This window comes from Mycteria americana, chromosome 5, assembly GCF_035582795.1.
Source record: "Mycteria americana isolate JAX WOST 10 ecotype Jacksonville Zoo and Gardens chromosome 5, USCA_MyAme_1.0, whole genome shotgun sequence".
Taxonomy (NCBI): Eukaryota; Metazoa; Chordata; class Aves; order Ciconiiformes; family Ciconiidae; genus Mycteria; species Mycteria americana.
This window is the reverse complement of record NC_134369.1, coordinates 21,303,772-21,320,794: the sequence shown is the minus strand read 5'-3', so window position 1 is coordinate 21,320,794 and position 17,023 is coordinate 21,303,772. Positions and strand designations below refer to the sequence as shown.

General features: G+C 42.1%; 1 protein-coding gene across 2 annotated transcripts in view; it reads left to right on the top strand.

The window, feature by feature from the left end:
• Positions 1 to 6,159: 6,159 nt before the first annotated feature.
• KMT5B (lysine methyltransferase 5B) overlaps positions 6,160 to 17,023 on the top strand; it is a 31,419-nt gene continuing 20,555 nt past the window's right edge. The window contains exons 1-3 of one of the 2 annotated variants that reach the window (XM_075502428.1): positions 6,160 to 6,737; positions 14,739 to 14,981; positions 15,828 to 15,975. In XM_075502428.1, the coding sequence (XP_075358543.1) occupies positions 14,822 to 14,981; positions 15,828 to 15,975 (308 nt within the window). In that variant the 5' untranslated portion in view covers positions 6,160 to 6,737; positions 14,739 to 14,821. Of the gene's footprint in view, positions 6,738 to 14,735; positions 14,982 to 15,827; positions 15,976 to 17,023 lie in introns of both variants that reach the window. The other variant, XM_075502429.1, reaches the window with a different exon arrangement.

Sequence of the window (17,023 nt, the reverse complement as noted above, 5' to 3'; positions counted from 1 at the left end):
GGAGGAAAAGCCTGGCTATAAAAGGGAGACGAGAAGTATTGAAGCTATGCTATTGTATTGATATTGGTATTGAAGCTATGTATTGAAGCAATACAGAAGTAGTAGCCTTCCTTGTTGGTATAACAAAAGAAAATGAAAAATCCCTGCCAATATAACAAATCTCTGAATGATAATGGTGCTTTGGGAAGACAGTAACAACTCCTCTCTCCAAAGCATGAAAATGACAGAGATCAATACAACTTAAGGGTGATACTTACCAAGGTCTCAATTTTTTTGCAAAGCATCCTTCATATAAACTGGGTCTGAAGTAAGCAAGTAGACACGTAGAAACAAGCAAAAAAACCCCAACCAACCTAACTTCAGGTTGAAAAGGAAAAACATGGATTCAGAAACAACTTGAGAGGAAGTGAAGGAGCCTATTTCAGAACTGACCTGGAAGTTACAAATCGTGGACAGAATGTAGTCCAGCTGGTCATCTGCTCTATGTATAGTTCCTACAAAGTTAAAGGCAAGCAAGAAGAGTCAAGCTTTTGGATATATGCTACTACAAATCCATAAGCAATTTTAAAAGCATCCAAAGGACAGCATTTCATTCCAGAAAGCAGAAAAAAAAAGGAGGAAAAAAAAGGCTATTTTTTTCCTGTTTCTTGATACCTTTCTGTGCACTTGTAAAATAGCTAACATAGTGGGATCTGATGTGATTGGGCTTTGTCCCTGACACTGTAAGAGCAATAACAGGCTTACTGAAATTAGTAAACTCATAATGACTTCAAATGGCTTTGCCTCAAGGCAGCGAACAATTTCTGGAGCCTGTTTTTCTTCAAATTCTAACATTTGTTTTCTGTAGAAATATCACCTTCCTTCTATTCGTACCTCTTACGTAGAGACAGGTCACTCAGACAGATGTTGATGAAGGAAAGCAGGAGTAAAGCAGTATTTGTTTGGTGTCAAAGCAGTATTCCTTGCTGAGGACAATAACTGCAGCACTCTCCCAAGGACTGGTAAAATCTAACTATCAACAAACAAAAATAATCTTGGAGAAGAGAGAAGGCTGGAACGATTTTCACTGGAATCTAGCTGGCACCCAAACACTTGCTGTGAGTTCTGTCGAGAAATTCTGCATCCTTAGCAAAAATAATATGCAGAGTTATTTGCAAATGAATTCTGACTGGTCCTTCCTGCTGTGCAACTCTTCATCATTTATTTCCATCTCCCTTTTCCTCTCCCTCTACAACTTACATTACTTTTTGGAAACATATCCCTTGTTTGAGAAACAGGATTTAATGTCATCCTAATCACCTCCTATTTTTTGGGGAGGGGGAAAAAGGAATGGAAATGAATATTATTTCATTTGCTTGCATATGCTCACGTTAGAAGGGTGTGATAAACCTGGGATCCATACTGAGAAATTTTCCCTTTCGCCATGCAGGAATTTTATGAAGGAGAGGAAGGGTTTTCTCCCTGAACAAGGATAGTGTTAGGAGATGGGACAGTCTCTTCCCTGTACACAAAGAATTTTGTTTTCCAGGTGCCTTTTCTAGCCTTATGGACCTTTTGCCTTCTTCCTTAACAGAAAAATCCAGTTATTATTAGAGATAGCACTTATTCCTGTTTAGCACCCAGTCCTCTTCTATCTTTTTGTTTTGGACATAGCCTAATGTGCACAGAGGCAGTGACTACAACATTGAGTGACAGAGGTTCCTGGATCAGAAGATACTGACGTTATTTGTATTTGATGGTGAGGGAAAAAAAAAAAACAACAAAACAGGACTTATGTAAACCTCTGCAGATATTGATTAGCTTATTTTAAAAATAAAATAAAGGGTTGTTGTTGATATGCACTAGTGGAGAAAATCTGCCTTTACCGCAGGCAGGGAGCTGAGCTTTCATACTCATAATTTCTGCACTGTGCCCCTGTATTACAGTCACAGAAAAGATCCCTATAATAATGAAGAAATACAAACCTCCGTATTTTATAAATAACAATCTGCAGACCCTAAGTGAATACAAGGATGTAATTCACTCTAGGATTTCTGCAGCTGTTAATAAATCACTCAAGCTGCACTCTGGCAGCTTATGACATCAGCAGATCCCCTCAAGTGAATTACAGCCATTAATTTACAGAGGCGGCCATCTATCATCTATTATTGACCATCTGGTACTAAGAATATGTACATTTTTTATAAATTAATAAGATTTTGATAGAAAACATCTTTAATTTTATTCCTATGTACATTCATTTGCCATGTTCCACTTTGAGTTTGTAATCATCAGTGAAAACTGACTTGTGACATCAGCCAGAGGTGATTACACATTGATTGCAATGGTACGCCTCACAGTAAGTTTAGCGAGGCACCATGGCTAGTGCTTAAGGCCACGGTCCTGCACAGATGGAAAGGATTGATCCTCTCAAAGATGTCACAGGAAGATATTTACTCGCTCAGTGTACAAAGGAAACAAATTCTCTGTGTGCCCATGCCAATAGAAAAATGTCGTTTGCAATGTGAAACCTGTTACCCCTTTGCAAAACTTCATTTCTTCCCAATAGTAAAAATAACGGCTATAGAGCATATGCTTGCTATAAACAGAAGATAAAACATTACCATAAATGAAAGATGAAGCTCATTACACCTGACGATTTACTTTGGCTCCTTCGTTGTATTTCCTTCTGTTTCCTCATGCTTCTGCTTCATTGGGTGATACTGCTGGGCTCTTAAAATCAGCAGAACTGACAGTAGGGATTTGAGCACAGTATTTCCAGTTTAACATTCCAACATAAGTTACGTATGTTATAGCACAAGACATAGCATGCTTTAAAACTTTCACGGCATGAAGGTGCCTTATAGCCTGGCAGGCCTGCTAAAGAGCCAGAACGTATATGACAACTTGGCTTTGTTATTGGCACATAAACACTCCCAGATATCCATTTCAGAAATGCTTACACTGGGTCTATGTAAAAGTACTGCAGAATAAAAGTAAGCAAAAAAACCTCCAAATGCCTGCGTGTCTGAGTAAAACCGTCAAGCGGGTGATGGACTTCTCAATTGCAGTTATATGTTTGTAGTCCTCCAAATTACCCAGTGCCACAGTATCTAAGTCAGATTTACAAATAAAGTAAGAATGGACATACAGGCATACAGGGACAAAACACCATTTGCTCAGCTAGAGCTGTATCTTTTTCAGCTTAAGCTGGATTTGGCTTCATATCACTGGAAAGGTTTTGTTGCGGGGGTGATTTTGGATAGGGAAGCTTAGGGCTGAGCGCTGGATTCTGACCCTGCAGCTGTGGGCAGAAATCTAGACTGATACAAAGCCCCAGATATTGCAATGCAGCAGCAGCTTCTACACATAACTCAAGTCTAAAGTTCAAGTTTTGATTCTTAAAAGATACAGGTTTTACAAAACCACTCATCACATAAATATTTTAATAACTACAATTTTTCAGTGAAAACTGGGTGACCAAAAATGTTTGCAATATTAAGACTGTACTGTCATAGCATATAGGGAATGTTGAAAATGTAAAAGCTACTATTCCCAAAGTGGGAACATCTACAAAATCAGCAAAAAGCAAATTTTTATAACTGTAACAATTTAGGAATACTACTTTGGGAATTAAAGACTACTGATTCTTGCCAATGCACACTGAAATAAACTTATCCACTGCCTGGTGTATGCTCGAAATCTTTTGGTCTTATAGTATCAGAAAAAAATTCTCCAGCAGAAGTCACAAAATCACCATAGATATATTGAGTAACATGTGACTGAATGAAATTTTGACACCTTTAAAAATAATGCCATCATCACCATCCTTTGATAACTAATTAGAAAACAATAAAAGTTCATTATCTGAGACCTTTCATGTTCTGGTGAGGGTTAAGCCTGATATAGTAGTATTAATTTAGGAAGTGAAACTGATGTTGAAAGTATCTATGGGTCTTTCACAATACAAAATATAATAAATTTCTGAAATTACATTTAGTTGGAGCTAGTCGCCATGTGTCTGCTGGTCACCCACATGGGCACTCAAAATTGTCTAATGTAGTAAATTTAGTCCTGAAGCATCCTATCATGATTTGACCATGGTTTGACCACCCAACTTTCTTATTTTCAAAGACAGTATTTTGTTTTATTGAATGAAAGACCTACAATGGGAAAATGCCATAATGTAGAAGAAATAACAAACCCAACTGTAATCAAACTGGAAATAGGGCTTATTTTTTTTTAACTTTTATAATTATTACCAGAATAGCAGAGGAAAAAAGTTTTAGGTGAATGTATCCTGAAAAAAAATAACATTCTTTCAGATGTAGCTAGGGCTTTGTCACCAGATCACCTGCTGCAGTTTATGGTGGGGATGTAAATAGGGGATTTTGTGTGCACTGCTTCAACCACATAAAGGACTTACCACCCATTGCTGGATCTATGGAAAACTCTTGTTGCTGTTAGGACTGAAGCCAGCATCTTGCAGTCTAGCAATATCTAAACTTCCGAGATGACTGTAACCATTCCCATAAATACACAGAGCAACCTGGTGCATCTGTAAAACAATATACAAATGTTGATACTAATATTATCACAGTGTCGTGGCTTCTGATGCTATTAATAGTCCACTCTGGGTTGAAGTAAATCTTTCAGAGGTTTATAATTTAACTGTAAAAGTCTGTGTTAATCTGTTTTAGCAATGGGGCATGCAAAATCTCAGCTTCAGAGGCAATTTCTTGTTATTAAATTATAGTAAAATCGATATAGCTAGCAATTTGGTTTGTTGGGACACATGCCATTTCCAGGTATTGTTTCACTTGTATAATTAAAGCAAAATTAAACCCAGTTCCATGCAAAATTGTATTTTACTAAAAAACTTTAGCATCCAATTATGAATAAAACTGAGCATTTGGTATTCCTGGTAAGTAGCTGTTGAAAGGAAAGATGTTATGTGGTAAATCATGGTCAATGTTTTCCTCTTCCACAAATGTTTATGGTTACTTTAAAATGAATGCAAATAATCTAAGAGCTTCTAGTAAACTTACAAAAACAAAATTTGCATTTGAGAACAGTCCATACTGTAATCAACATATCAAATGACAAGATACATAAAGGGCAACACGAAATATTAAGTACATAATAAAACTTCTGAACTTTGAGCAGAAAAACGTTTGCCTTCGAGTTTTCCAACTCCTGCAAATGTAGAAGCGTTCAGCAGTTACTGCATTAGCAAGTTTTTTTCCACAAATGCATTTAGTTCAGCCTGTTTCTGCTCATGGGCGGTATCACATTTACCACTCCGTCTCGCAAACTCTACCAGGTCCGAGAGCAACGAAGCCACCTTTTGTTTCAAGGGGGCTCTATTGAAGCGGGTGGCCCACGGAGCTGCTGCCTGAACAGCATCCCTCCTCTAGGGGGACTCTGGCACCCACGCCCGGCCACGAACACGTGTGGGGGAGACGTGCCCGGCGGAGAACGGGGGGGCGGGCAAGCGGCCTGGCCCCGCTCCCCTCTCCGGGGCTGCCCCACTCGGCGGTCCAGGGAAGGATGTGCCGTCCCGGCCCCTCCAGGCCGCGGGGGCCATTTTTAAATGCCTCTGTCAGGCAGCAGCGAGGGGAAGCAGGTGCCGGAGCCCAGGAGCTCCCCAAGACGCTGAAGTTGCAGTCCCCGCTCCCTCAGGTGCGGCAGAGCAAACCATCGCTTACAGACCCCAGGAGGGGTGTGGAAGGGGCACCTAAAGCCACCGCCAGCCGATTTACCCTACAGCACGGAGTCCCCCTCACTTAAAGGGCAGCTTCGGGCGGAGGAATCCCTCCAACGCGTGAGGTGCCCGGGACTTCTTCTCCGCACACACGGCCGGGCGGCCTGAGCCGCGGGGTACCCTGATACTTGTTTTCTCTTAGCGAAATCCTTCCGCCGCGGAGTAGCTCCGCGCTGAGCGGTCATGGGAGCTCCGACGCGCGCTGTCCCCCCTACGCGGGCGAGGCGCGGAGGCTCGCGGGCTGGTGCCCTGCCTCTGCGCCGACCGGTGTGAAGCGGTTGCGGGGGGAGTAGGCAGGGAGCGGCACAGGTGGGGGGCCGGGAGGAGGGCGGTCTGTGTTTCCTTTCTAGTGGTGTATCCTTCCGCGGCGGCGGGCGTAAGGCAGCGTCTGTCCGCAGTGTCCCTCCGCCGCCGGGAGCGCAGGGGTAGGCAGCATCTCCCCAGACGGGGCGAGGAGGTCGCGGGCTTCACTGGAAGAAAGAAGAAACTTGGGAGCGCGGTGGCCGGCGTAGCGGCCCGCCTGGCTCGGCAGGCCAGCGGAAAGAGGGCTCCCCGCAGAGAAGAAGGAAGAGGAGGAGGAGGAAGCGGCGGCGACGGCGGTGGCTGGTCCTCGCCGCCACCTCGCGGGGTCTCTGCGAGGGAGCCCAGGGGACTCTTTCTCGCGGGGCTCGGCGGAGGGATCTCTAGGCAGCGCCCCCCGTCACCTCCCCCTTGCACCGCTCGCCCCTCGGCGCCGCCATCTTGGATTTTATCCGCCATTTTTTTTCCTCCCCCCACTCGGAATTATTTTTTATCGCTATCACTGCTTTTTTCTCTGCTTCTTAGTTTTCCTCCCCCTTCCGCCCCTCCCTTGCTCAGTCTTCGCTTCCCCCCTCCCCACCTTCCTCCCCTTTTTTCCCCTCGCTCCCTTCCCTTTGATGATTCATTTTTCCCCAGTGGCGGCTGGGGCAGCGCCGGCGGCGGCGAGGGACCCAGCGCGGAGGGCAGCTGGGAGGTGAGCGTGTGTGTGTGTCTTTATGCGGGGGGGTCGGGACTGCCGTGGCCCCTGTGAGCAGGGTGCCCCCGCGCGTGGGAGGCGCCAGGGGCAGCCTGTCAGCGGGCGGTGAGGCGGGGGCGCGTGGGGCTGTGCCCCTTGGGGGGGGGCAGAACTGGGGGGCACTCCGTGGGGCGGGCAGCGCGTGGGGAGCGCGGCGCGGGAGGGACGGGGCGTGAGGAACCGCGTGCCCGGTGTCCTGCCCCGCGGCTCGGGGGCTGCCCCCCGCCGCGGGCGGGCCGACTGGGTACCGTGCGGGGCCGCTGGCGTCCCCCGCCTCCTCGGGCAGGGCGAGGGCGGCTTTCGGCGGCGCTGACAGACGGAGCCCGCGCTCCAGGGCGGTTGAAGGGGGGGACCCGCGGCCGCTCGGAGAGAGGGGCGTCTGCAGGCGGTGCCGCCTCCCCGCCGCACCTGGAGGCCGGGGGAGGTGGGGGGCCGCGGCGGGGCCGGGGTTTGATGGCGGCGCCGGCAGGAGGCGAGCCCTAGGGGGCAGCACGGGGCCGGGGAGGCGGCGCCGCCGCCCGGCCCGGCCCGGCCCGGGCGGTCCCGCTCCCCTTCCGCCGCCCGCTTCCCCCTTGGTTTGTCACTGGGTTTTGTGCGAGTAGTTTCAGTCTAGGGAGGCGTGTGGGGAACCTGGGGAGGAAGTTGTTAGTTACTTGGCAGTGCGTGGCACTTCTGGTGTTAAATGGTTAGTGATCCCGACGGCATGACTTTCCTCTGTATGAGCAGCAGTAGTTTTAACCCCTGTTTGTACTGCTTGGTTTTTATTAAGGTCTGTTTTGACTGACCATTCCGGGCGTAGAGCTTGCTGCTATTAGATCGAAACGCCTGGCATCTTGGGATTTTTTGTGATTTTTTTTCATTGAAGAATATATGCTTTTAAGGAAGGGATAAAGCACATCTTTGTCCAGCATCTATATCTGAAACTTTAAAGTCAAATTAGCTTCAACACGTTACTCTGAAAAAGTAAAGATGGGGGGTGAGAAAGACAGTATGTGGTGTTTTGTTGAGTTGTATCACAGGCAGTATGAGAATCTTAAGCATATAACGTGGTGTAGTTTTCTGGTGGGTTGAATTCAGCGCAGGGTGATGCATATGAGATGGCAATCTGATCAGAGTGTTTAATGGTGTGACTATAAATACATAGTGGGAGGGTTTAATCAATGAGGTTAAAATGTATTCTAGAATAAGTTCACACAGAGTCATGTCCTGTTTCCATAATCTGGTCACTGTAGCTATGGATGCATCCTCTTCTGTTTTCATTAAAAATGAACTTTTGCCTTGACTTCTTTAAGCCCTTCTTCCTTGCAAGTAACACTGAGGAAATCAAGACTTACTTGGTTGAAAAATAGGATATTTTTGTTTGTTCGTTTATAGTGCTATTTTGTTATTAGAGCCAGATGACACATACAAACATCTCTGCTTTATACCCATTTGAGTTCACAAACTGGAAAATAAGAGTTGTTTAAAGTAATGACTTTGCGCATTGCATATTAAACGAATAAGTGGGATGATGTATCCTTGTATACTCAGTGGCACAGGGCTTTTGAATACTTGTTTTGCTCTGTTAGCACTATCCTATTGCAGGACTACAATTCCTAGTATTCTTTTCACTTCAAACAGTATTGTGCTTTAAGGCAACAGACAGTTGCCCAAATTAACATAGTAAGTGTAAGGTATGATACTTCTGTGCTAAACAGTGAATCCAGAGCTGTGGTTTGAGAATACAAAGCATTTGGGAGCAGTCCCAGCTTAAGTGCTCCTGACCGCTTCCCTAACCTTGTCCCCCCACCCTCCCAGAACATCCTCTTGTACCATGGTTCAAGCCAGCAAGGTTCAGACTTTTCTGGTGACTCCCCTGATTTGGTCACTGCTTGGCTCTGCCATTGTTTTGCTGGCACAGAGGGAGGGTGGCATGGAAGTGGGCACAAGTAGGCAAAGGGGCAGCAGGGCTGCTTTGGTGTTACACTGGTTTGAAGTCTTCATTGAACTGTAGTGCTGTTTGTGCAGCCATGGTGGGGCTGCCCTGAACTGCTAGGTTCAGCTGAACTGGTGTAAGTCACATAGCTAAACTGTTAGAACAGTTGATGCTTTTCCTTCCCCTTTCAGTGGTCCTGCTGCTGCTCCTCCAGTACTGCATTCTCTCTTGCTCTAGTGCTCGTTGGATCCTTTGCTAAACCTGCTCAGCACGTTAAACCAGCAGAAAATTACCTGGTCTCCCCCCTGTTGGGTTAATGAGGTTAAATTGAGTTATGGAGAGGTCCTCCAAGCTCCAGATTTGGTGGAAATGTTTGTGTGAATTGGCAAGGGGGAGGAAGGAGGTTCTCCCTCTCCCGGAAGCAGTGAGCTTTTGGATTGTCTCTGTGAAAGTCTGCTGAACACTGGAGTTGCTGCAGTGAGTTGGGGGGATCATGCAGCCTGTAGGGTGCTTTGCTTAGCCAGTTATTCAGCTTCACCCTGAGAGGGCACCTAGTGGAGGAAGAGGGGGTGGGGAGAGGAGAAGGGGCAGGAGGTGCTGAAGCACTTCGGTATGTCCATTTCCTCTGCCACTCATTTGTACTGGTACACTATCACTTCTGTGCCTGCATTGTACTTGGATTAGTATCCAAATTGACACACAAAAATCATGTGGCTGCAAAAGAACTGGCACAAGAGAAAGTGGGAATGCACAGACTGAGCTGTTGGTGTGGGATTGAAGCCTGGGTTTGGGTCAGTTTTGGATCCATGTGTGCTCTCGCAGACCTGCGTCCTCCGGCTGCAGTTCTGCAACAGTTTGAACTGACCTGAGTCAGTTTTGACACAATCTTACAGCCTCCCATGGGCTGTTATTAATCCATGTCCAATTCTGCACTGAGCTTATTCTGAGAACTAGCTAGCTGAAAAGAAACACTCAAAAAACAATTTATTTTCTTTTTTTTTTCTGATGGTTTAACTTACTGAACCAGTTCATCCCAGGGGCAAAGAAAGTCAAAAGTGGGTGTGAAATCAGGTGGCTAAAATAAGCATCTGCAGGGGTACTGAAGTAGCCCTTCCTACGTAGCTTTTATCCTGTTGAGGAATTGCAGCCTCAGCTCCAGAATCTTTGAAGTCCTGTGGGACCACCTGACCTTTCTTTAAGATAAACTTTTGACTACGGAGATTATGGGAAAGTAAACTCCCAAATATCTTCTTTTTTTCTCGCCTTCTGTGGGTGCAAAGACCTCTGTTCCATGCCTGGTCTTGCTGCGTTTTAGTATCATCAATAATAATTTGTAGTGTGACATATAACATTAGGTTCCTGTTTATAGTGACGCTGTGCCTTGGCTTCACACCTTTTGTGATTCACATCCTTTGTGAGACAGAAGCATTCTGTGCCTCCCTTTCCTCTCTGGCTTAATGGTACTTGTTTGAGCTGTCAAAACCAGTAACCGAAATAAGATTTGAGGCTGTTTGAGTAACTCCTTAAAGCTGTGCAGGTTTTCATTCAGCTTTGATTTTGCTCGGAGTCTTTTGTATTCTTAGAAACTTGAACACTTAAAAAGTGGGACTGGGTGGGTTTTTTTGTTACCCAGGTGGGGTGGCTGTAGTGAAATTGTGTACAGCCTGGTGATCCTATAGAAAAACTGGTTGCATAGTTTTGCTCTGCTTCCCAAATTCAAAGGTCTGTTGCTTTTTTTAGAGCTATCAGTAATGAAACATGTATCTTTCCTCTTGATACCATTGATTTGTTCAGAAAAGCTGAGGCTGTGGTCATTGCTTTTGTTTTGGTTTTGTGTCCTATATTTGCTTTAGGCCACTGTCTTGTTGAGGAAGACTTTTTGCAGCTATAGTTAATTTTAAGGAAACAAAACAAAACTGATTGAGATGTTTGCATTCTTAAAAAAAAATAAAATCAAGAAACTGTATTTTAGAAGGAGGTCATTTGACTGCCTGGGTACTGGAGACCATGGGAAAGGGGAGGATGACCCCGCCTGTTAGGAAACCTCCTGATCCTAGTGTCTTTGCCTGTGTCCTGGAGGGGGATGAACAAAATCCACTGCCTCTGTTCAGAAGCTTTCCCTGTCCTTTAAGTAATAAATATTTATATGCAAAAACTGTGTTATGGAAGACTAAAGTAAATGATACTTGAATTTCTTATGGTTACTGATGTATGTGTTTGTATGGTTTAGGGTTTTATTGATTTGGTTTTGTGCAGCTTTTTTCCCCCTCACAACAAGACTTTTCTTAATTGATAGATTTCACAGATGAGAGCCCAAAACCTGGGAGGCTCAGACAGCTTTTGAGATCCATTTTAACAGCCACAGAATTTCTTTACTCAAATTCACGAGGATTTACTACACTTTCCAGTACAAAAGGACTAAGGCTTTTCATATGTGATATAAATTTGAATGGTACTGTTTAATCAGTCTAGTTAAACACTTCTGGATAAATCTGGCTTTGTGAGTATCTTATGTGATGACAGCATTAATAGTGTTTGTGCTTCAGTTGTTGATTGATGTTTCCAAATGTTACTGAAATGCAAATAATGCTCAGAAAGTGTGTTAATAGGTTTAATAAATTTAGAACTAGGTAAATGAAACTTGAGTTTTCATTTTTGAGAGTACCATTGCAATGGAATGTTAATTCCTTGATGAGAGGTGCTGGATGCGATTGAGCTATATTTTGACATTTGAGGAAATGTGCCTGTAAAACTACTGTAATGGAATTATAAAAGGCAGTATGATTATGAAGAGTAGCAGTATAGCTAATAAAGGGTTAAAACAGCAATGTGGACATTTACATTGAAATAAAAAAGGTCCCTTGGAATCTCTAATTGTGTTGGTAAACTTAACAGTATAGATAAACCCAAAGTCATAAGTGATCCATGCATGTTGTTATATTATTTGATGGTGGAGCCCTTTAGCAGGAATTTCTAAGTATGTGGAGGTGTAAATATGTTCCAGTTTTTTCTTGAGTAGGAAGGTGGTGTTCATCTCTTCCTTTTCTCCCTCCATTCCAAAAGGACTTCTCAGCATGAGTCTGATGTAGAAAGTATTGAGGGCAAATCACATCTGAAGATGTATTAAAGATCACATGGTGGTGATGAGTGGGGCATCTCTTGCTCTCTTTTAGGTTACCTGTTGGCATTAGGAGCTGTGATACTCACTGGGAAAGGAATCCCATCTGTTGATTCTGGCTTTTGATACCATATCTTGAAAGCAGTGTTTGTGTATTGGGAGAAGGAATAGAGGCTGAAGAAGCACACTTGCAGTCTTCAGGTTTGTCATTTGGCTAGTATTAGAAAACAAAAGGCAGCAGTAGATGGAGACAAAGGTTTTCTTGCTGATTAGGCTGCTAGGCTCAAATAAATAATGGTTTTTCACAAGAATGTTTGCTAGGCTTCACTAAATGACTTTTGATTTTGCTTGGGGAGGACTTCTGTTGTCATCTATATCAATATATTTTGCAGCAAAAGCAAGTATTTCTCCTAATGCTTAGTATGGTTTGAGTGTTCTTCTGTGGCCACATTCCTTCTTACCTTTGCTATTGTACTTTCCTTGTTGTTACTGTGTTTGTTAGGCAGAAGTGTCTTAGCATAGATAATACCCTTCCCACACTGGACTTACGAAAGATCAATTTCCTCTTTTGTACAGGGTATGCCTTTTTCCATTTGAAAGTGTAGCTACTGTACCTGTTAGTTGTCAGAAACACTGCTGTATTGAATGTTTTTCCTCCAGATTGTTGCATACCAGTGTTCATCTACAATTGGACTTCATGGTAGATTTCATTTACTTGTACTGCTCTTGAACTGTAGCACACCAGAGTATAGTTCAGTCCTGGTTTACAGAGAGACCAAGGCTGAATTTAGTGGAAGTTTTTTAATGTAGTTTCTGTTTTAATGCTCTTTATTACCACTGTTACAAAAATGGGGAATGGGGTTTAATTAGAGTATACAGAGCTGTAAAATGAATTTATAAGCAGAAAGAGGGAAGTTTAAGAGTGTCATTAACTGTTTACATGGTAGTGCAGATCTTCACAGGGTAGCTGCCTTCTGAAAGAAGTTCAGGTGGGATGCAAAACAAGAAAGTTTTGCGGTTTTGTTTTTGTTTTTGTTTTTTTTTTTCCTTTTTAAATGTATGTTATCGGGCAAGCTCTATGAAGGAAAAAAAACCCCAAATCCTAGTGTTGTCTAGGACAGGTTTAGCTGCAAGATTTCGCAGGGTTTTTTTGGAGGTACTATGTAAAAAGTCTGGTTCTACGTATAGCTAAATGCAACGAACAAGGTTTTTCCTAGCAAATTTTAAGTCTCTGGTTTGTTTTCCAAAGGCTGTATCTAGTAACTTCCTGAAGAATTTTGTCAGTATGCAGAGCGACTTTTGCATTCTGGTAGTCAAACTGTTCAGTTCCAGCTCTGTTAAAGAACTATGTTAAAGCTTGCTGGTCCAGTAAAATAGACATTTAAACCTTTTTTTTTTTTTTTTAATCTTGAGGTCAAAGCCAATCCCTTCTATCACTGACAGCAAGAAAATTCCTTGTCCACTGAAATTATCTCAATTCTTTTTCTTTATGTTGAGGCTGTAATTCAGCCAGCTTTTCCTCAGTATGATTCTGTTACACTTTGTCGATAATCTTACTATCCTTCTGTGACCATTTGTAAAAGGTTCTAAAACCTGTAGATTTCTGGATGATAGTTCTAGTAAGATGTTTGAGCCAATACATCTAAGTCACTCGTCTCTACTGTTTTTCTTTAATACCTCAGTCTTCTGAATCTTTGTAATTTAGTTACTGATCATCTGGCCGTAAATATTTCTGTACATTTAAGTAGCTGGATTACATAGGTGTCTAACAGAAATCCAGGATTTTGCTACTCTTAACTGATTAAAAACAGAATTTCTACAAAAGACACTATTTCAAAACATCTGTTAGTTTGTTGCGAATTTCTTCCACCAGATTGAAATGCTTGTTATGTGATGCCTGTTACCTGCTGTGAGCAGAGCATTAATGCTCTTTTTTTAATAACAGTAAAAAGAAAAGGCAGAATTTATTTCTTTATGAGGAAGCAGTAGAGAGGAGGATGAATTAAAACCAAGTAAATTAATTACTAATGCATAAACGCAATTGTAAAATAATTGTTTAAATCAGTGTCAGATTTTTCCTGCAAGTTATATAGAGTGAGACACAACTGTGTACAAAAGCACTAGTAGCTTTCTTATTTATGCAAAAGGCATTGAGACTGCAGACAAAAACTAGCTGGCCATTTATGTACTGTAAAATTTCAGCTCTACTTGTGACCCCACTTACTACTGGCCCATTGAGCCAGATGTGTTGTGACTGTTTTTTTTGTTACAGGGAACAGTAAAAATAGTAGCCTGGATCCTCTAGATCATCATTGAGGGTTTTTTGATCTCTGATTTTTAAATAAAGATTTAACATCTTTCCCCCACCCGCATTCCAAAAATGTTGTCAGTTTTCTGGTTGGTTTTTTTTGTTGTTGTTTTTTTAACTGTGTTTATCTTTAGTTCTTGGAAGATGTATGTGTAATGTCCTCCTTTGCTATAGAGTTCCAAATAGGTTATAGATTTTATTTATTAGGAAATATAATCTTAATTGGGTGTGTATTTGAAAATACTCCATTTTTGGAGTCACATAGCTGTCTGTGTATTTATCCATGCGTATGTATGCCTATATAAATACATAGGTATATATGTGTGTGTAGTCCATCTCTTAAAATTGAGTTGTCCTTAGCAGTTTGTCAGCTTTAGAATTCCATCTTTGCTTCCAGATGTGGTTGTAAGTTGTAGGACAATACTTCATTTGTGGATATTTGTATTTGCAACAGTTACCTGCACTAGTGCTAAAGAACTGCTTTTCTTTCTTCCTAATGCAAATGCAGATCACCGCCCCTCCCCACGCCCTGCTTTTTTTTTTTTCTTTTTGTTAAAATCTGTGTCTTGGAAACAGTTTCCCAGTAAGTTCTAATCATGTTTGTTTTGCTTCCAGTAGAAATTGGAACTGAAATTATTCATCCACTTCTCCAAGCCTTTTGAAAAGTGACTAAATGCAACTGAGTCAGATTGTCTGTGAGAATGAAGTGGCTGGGAGAATCCAAGAACATGGTGGTGAATGGCAGGAGAAGTGGAAGCAAGTCGTCTAACGATCATGCGCAGAATCAGACCAAATTGCAGCATGCAGGAAAGGAGAATCCGAAGACGGGCAAAAATGGAGTTGAGAGAAGATCAAGCAGATGTATGTACCTGTTTATGCGGCTTAGTGCTTTATGTGATTCGTCTATCAATTTGCAAGTCAGGCTTCTGTGTTGTCTTCATTCAGTTCATGAAGGAGGTCTGCATTCAACATGTAGCTGTCATCAGAAGTATTAATTATGTTTGTGTTGGATGTGTTAACTCCAGGAATATAGATCTCTTCAGTTTAAAAGTTAAGTGAGAATAACAGTGTAAATTAATTTTGAACTGGTATAAGTATAAAATACATGATTGGCACTAAGTGAGAACTAGTGTGATTGGAAGTGGATAACATATAATTTGAATTACTAGTCCAACTTTTAGTGAATGCATATGTAGAAGTAAACCCCATTTTGGATGAAGTCACATACATCAATAGTCATTATGAAATGGTTTTAGGGAACATGAGTGTTTATTTTTGCTATTGGTCTGGGATGAATGACTAAATACAAACTCAGAGTAAGTCCTTTATTCAGATTTTGGGAAAATCAGGTTTGAAATTTTCATGGCTTCATCACATTTATAGGTCAGAAATTTTAGAGGCAGGTATGACTGAATTGTGTGGTCTGGAAAGATGCTTGTAGTTGGGGAGTGGAAGAGAGAAGGAAACCAAAATTAATTAAAGACACCCATAAAATATATTCCAAAATACTTTCTCCATTGGATGCTACATAAATGAACAAAAGCAAGAGTGAAAAATTAACTGTGCTTCTGCTTCTTCAGATATTTTATCATCTTCCTTAATTGTTCTATATTTTTTGTCTCCAACCTGTGGCTGTCTGTTCCCAAGCGTAGCTGGGCTTTACAACATTCCTTAAATGATATCTAATTTATGCTCTCTTATTCGCAGGTAGCGGTGCTTCAGGATTTGAGGGTCAAAGTCGTTACGTGCCTTCCTCTGGAATGTCTGCCAAGGAACTGTGTGAAAACGATGACCTAGCAACTAGTTTGGTTCTCGATCCCTATTTAGGTTTTCAGACACACAAAATGAATACTAGGTAACTTGTCTTTATTTTTCTAGAAAATAATTTATCTTCTTAGTTGATGTAATCAGAGCAAAACTGTGGAATTTCTTGCATGTTTACGAAAGTCTGAAAAAATGGCAATTTGTGAGTAGCTTCCGCCTTTAAAATGGTGTTGCATGTGAGACTGGAACTCAGAGCTCTGTAGCAGCGTGCATTTGTAATGCTACCGTAAGTCTTTCTATTAGACCTCATGTGTGTTTATGCTGTAGAACAGGTTGTTAATAGTCACTGTTTCCTAGCTTAAACAGTTAACTAATCGTAAGTTTTAAACCATTAGTCATTTGAAATATTTCAAAAAGAATATAGCAAGGAGTTAGTGTTTGGGGACTTTTCTGTTTATTTCATATGCCTGGGTGCGCTCCCCCTCCCTTACTCTTACATCACAAGAAAGATACAGTTCCTGAGCACTTCAGTGTTGGTGCCACTTGATCTTAAGTTGTTGCAGACCCATGCTGAAGGAATGCTACTCAGACATGTCTGTATGCATAAGATAAATTAATGTGCACACTGGGAACTTGCTTACCAGAATCGCACATACTTTTGCACTGTTATGCACCTGTCTGAATACTTCTGGTCTAAATTCAGCGTGGTCTTAGGGTTTAGCTGTTGCATGCTTCTTCCTGTTTTATAGATGTACCACTGATTATAAGTATATTCTATACATCTCTATTAAGCTTTCGTTTGCATACAAGATCTGCATTGCTAGCTTAATGGAGAAGCTATATATAAATTGTAAGTTTCTAAGGACAAGAATCATGTGCTTATTATTGTACAATGATAAGAGCTGGGATTTCCAGGCAGCACATCATGAGAAACAGGCTGCTCAACCCTTCAAACTGTTGCTGTGGCTGTTTTTAAAGAACAACAGTTTACCTGTGCAGCACTGTCACATAACCAGAGTATCAGTCAAGTAGATATTTGTATGTATCTAACAAGCTGATTGCTTCAAAAATGACTGCTAGATTAATTGGTATTGTCATGTAACAGAAATGTAAAAAAAACCAGCAACGTATAACCTGGC